We start from the raw sequence: 2690 nt of genomic DNA, 5'->3' as shown, positions 1-2690 counted from the left end.
ACTACATTGAGCAACTAACAGCTATAGAATCTAGAGCTAGCCTTGTATCTCATCTGAGAGAGGCTTTACAGGAACAGTAATTTTTATTGTTGCTTTTCTTTTTAGAAGTGCTATAACCTATAATATGTCATTCTAATTTGGTTTGGTTACCAAAAATTCAAGCTGGGTCAACTCCGAAGCTAGATTCAGATTTGAAACTTATCCAGTCATCGAGTAGTTATATAGTATCTATTGTCTATATTTTGATATAGTGGTTTGCCTAAATTTTGTACAATTGTTAATCTGAAAATTAGTAAGTCTACTAAGTAGTTTGAGGTTTAATAATATCCAGTGTCCAATATTAGTTTATGGAGTATTTTTATAATTGATTTTTCAGTTACGAAGTTAAGTTTTTCTTTGACCTGATATCATACTCCTATGAAATATGGAGAACATGCTAGCTATTACTATATTGTTTTTTTTGCTAGTTGCTAAGCTCCTGATATTTTCTATGGAGTGATGAATTTAACTTCATTTTTTATTCGGTCAAAACCTCACTAGTCACTACTACATAATTGACTTTTACTAACATTTAAAAAATGTTACCAAATCATATTAAAATGTTACTTATATATATTAGTAATATTTTAACAAATGTTAAATATACCCTATGTTACTAAAGAGTTTTACTAATATTTTTCTAAAGATTTAATAACATTTAGTAAAAATGTTACGATAGATCTTCTATAGTAATATTATAAGAAATGTTACAATAGACGTTCCTTGGTAACACTTAAAGAAATGTTACAATAGATATATTTTGTAACACTTAGAAAAATGTTACCATAGATAACTTTTTATAACACTTAAAAAATGTTACAATAGATATTTTATGTAACACTTAAAAAAATGTTACTATAAGTATTTTTTGTAACACTTAAAAAATGTTACAAAAGATCTTTAGTAACATTTTTTTAGTTATATTATACTATTTTTTATTTTATATTATACATAATATAAATATACTAAAATTAATTACTACAACATGAAATATTTCATTAAATTCACAAATTCACGAAATAAAATTTTTATAACCTCTTTCATTAATCAATAATCATTGTACAAGTTTGCTTCGTAATGCAAATAAAATGAAAAAAAATAATACTTATAGCACTTAAACTCTATGAACATTCCATATAAAAAATAAGTGTTTTATTGTGAATTAGATCAAAGATACACTGAATAATGAAGGAAAAGTGAATGTGGTACATCTTCAACTTCAGCTAGCACAACTGAGGATGTTTCCAGTAGAAAGATAGGCATGTTAGATGGCAATTTGTCTAGCAAATTCTGGAGAACAGCTCTGAGTTGTTTACGAGCCTGTAGGTTTACAAAACCAATCAAACTCAGGTAGCATTGAAGCAGCCCCACAACATAAGTGAACACATGCGTATAAAATATAAATTTTGGGCAGGGAGATCATTTTCATTTAACATGCAAATAACTAAAATATGAACTTACAGTTTCCCACCAAACATCAAATTGTGGTAAATAGAGAATTGATGGTGTGGTTCTTCTAGCTTCACCAAATATGTATACCAATGCCTCCTCTGGTGTCTTAGCACTAGGATCTAACAGCAGAGATGAAAGTTCTAATGAATGTTCTTGTTAAGATATAGACAATCAAGAAAAGCATTCACTTATTAAGATATAGAGAATAACAAACCCAACCCTGCAAAGCAAATATATATTCTCCTCACTGCAAATAAATCACAGGAAGAAAAAAGTAATCATCATAAATAGATAGCAGAGCTGGAAAGACAGTTTCTCTATTATCAGTTTACTAAAGATACTGATTTGAGCAGATTTTACTAAAGATATTACACAGTTTAAGTATTTAACAACCACTTCTTAGCAAATAGCAAGACACCACAAATATCATTAATTAAGAAAATCACAAGATAAAAAAGCTAGCAGAACAAATCTTACCAGAATTGACAACAACCAGTGACGGGTAGCGCGCGGTGAGGGCGAGCAAGAGAAGAACGAGACTAAAATTGCTAAAATGGAGTGAGGGGAAGCAGAATCAAGTAGAGATCTAAGTATTCTAATCTAAGATTCTTGCATATGAATTACCACAAGTCCATAAGTTATTCATTCGTATTATTGAACTTAATTAAACTAATTAAGTAGGTCTTACTGAAGTGATTTGCATAGAGCAGGAAGTACAAGATTGGGATGGTTATCAGATAACCATAACTTGGAAGTGATAAAAAGTTCATCCCTGGAGCTTATGAGACCAAGTTTAAGGGCTTCAGCAATGGCTTCTCCCAGAGCCTGTTCGGAGCCATATATAGAAGTAGTGTCGAAGTGCCTGTAACCGAGCTTGATGGCCTCCATCACCTCCAATTTATGGACGTCACTCTCATCAGTTTCAAAGGCAGCAGTTCCAAAGCCTATGACCAGCATGCTGAAGGATGATTGCAGGACAACATTTGGGATCGCAAATTATGTTGTTGAAGACATTTGGAATATGAAGACCGGAATTAATTATATATATATATATATATACACGGTGCAAGATCTATATATGTCTCTGCTTGTATCATCATTTGACAAGTTTATTAATTAGAATTAGGAAATGCATGCTTATTTTTTACATGCTTAATTAAACAAATAAAAAGTTTCAAATAGCTAATTAAAAAGACTTG

General features: G+C 30.5%; 1 protein-coding gene across 1 annotated transcript; it reads right to left on the bottom strand.

Moving 5' to 3' along the window:
* Positions 1-1206: 1206 nt before the first annotated feature.
* LOC130939836 (NADPH-dependent codeinone reductase 1-4-like) lies at positions 1207-2448 on the bottom strand. The gene is made up of 4 exons (XM_057867902.1): positions 2180-2448; positions 1969-2039; positions 1501-1610; positions 1207-1359 (listed from the first exon to the last, which is right to left on the bottom strand). Exons 1-4 carry the CDS (start codon positions 2446-2448, stop codon positions 1207-1209), a joined length of 603 nt encoding a protein of 200 aa, XP_057723885.1.
* Between the last annotated feature and the right edge of the window lie 242 nt (positions 2449-2690).

The sequence above is a fragment of the Arachis stenosperma genome, chromosome 7 (assembly GCF_014773155.1).
Source record: "Arachis stenosperma cultivar V10309 chromosome 7, arast.V10309.gnm1.PFL2, whole genome shotgun sequence".
Classification (NCBI taxonomy): domain Eukaryota; kingdom Viridiplantae; phylum Streptophyta; class Magnoliopsida; order Fabales; family Fabaceae; genus Arachis; species Arachis stenosperma.
Note: the sequence above shows the minus strand (reverse complement) of the source record. Positions and strands in the feature narration are given on the sequence as shown.

Excerpts from the sequence above, each read along its gene's own strand:
- LOC130939836 (XM_057867902.1), bottom strand. The coding sequence starts at position 2,448 with ATGCTGGTCATAGGCTTTGGAACTGCTGCCTTTGAAACTGATGAGAGT. Across the intron at positions 1,611-1,968 it reads ACTGGTTGTTGTCAATTCTG|ATCCTAGTGCTAAGACACCA; the intron begins GTAAGATTTGTT and ends CTCTGCTGTTAG. Across the intron at positions 1,360-1,500 it reads TTGATGTTTGGTGGGAAACT|GCTCGTAAACAACTCAGAGC; the intron begins GTAAGTTCATAT and ends GTAAACCTACAG.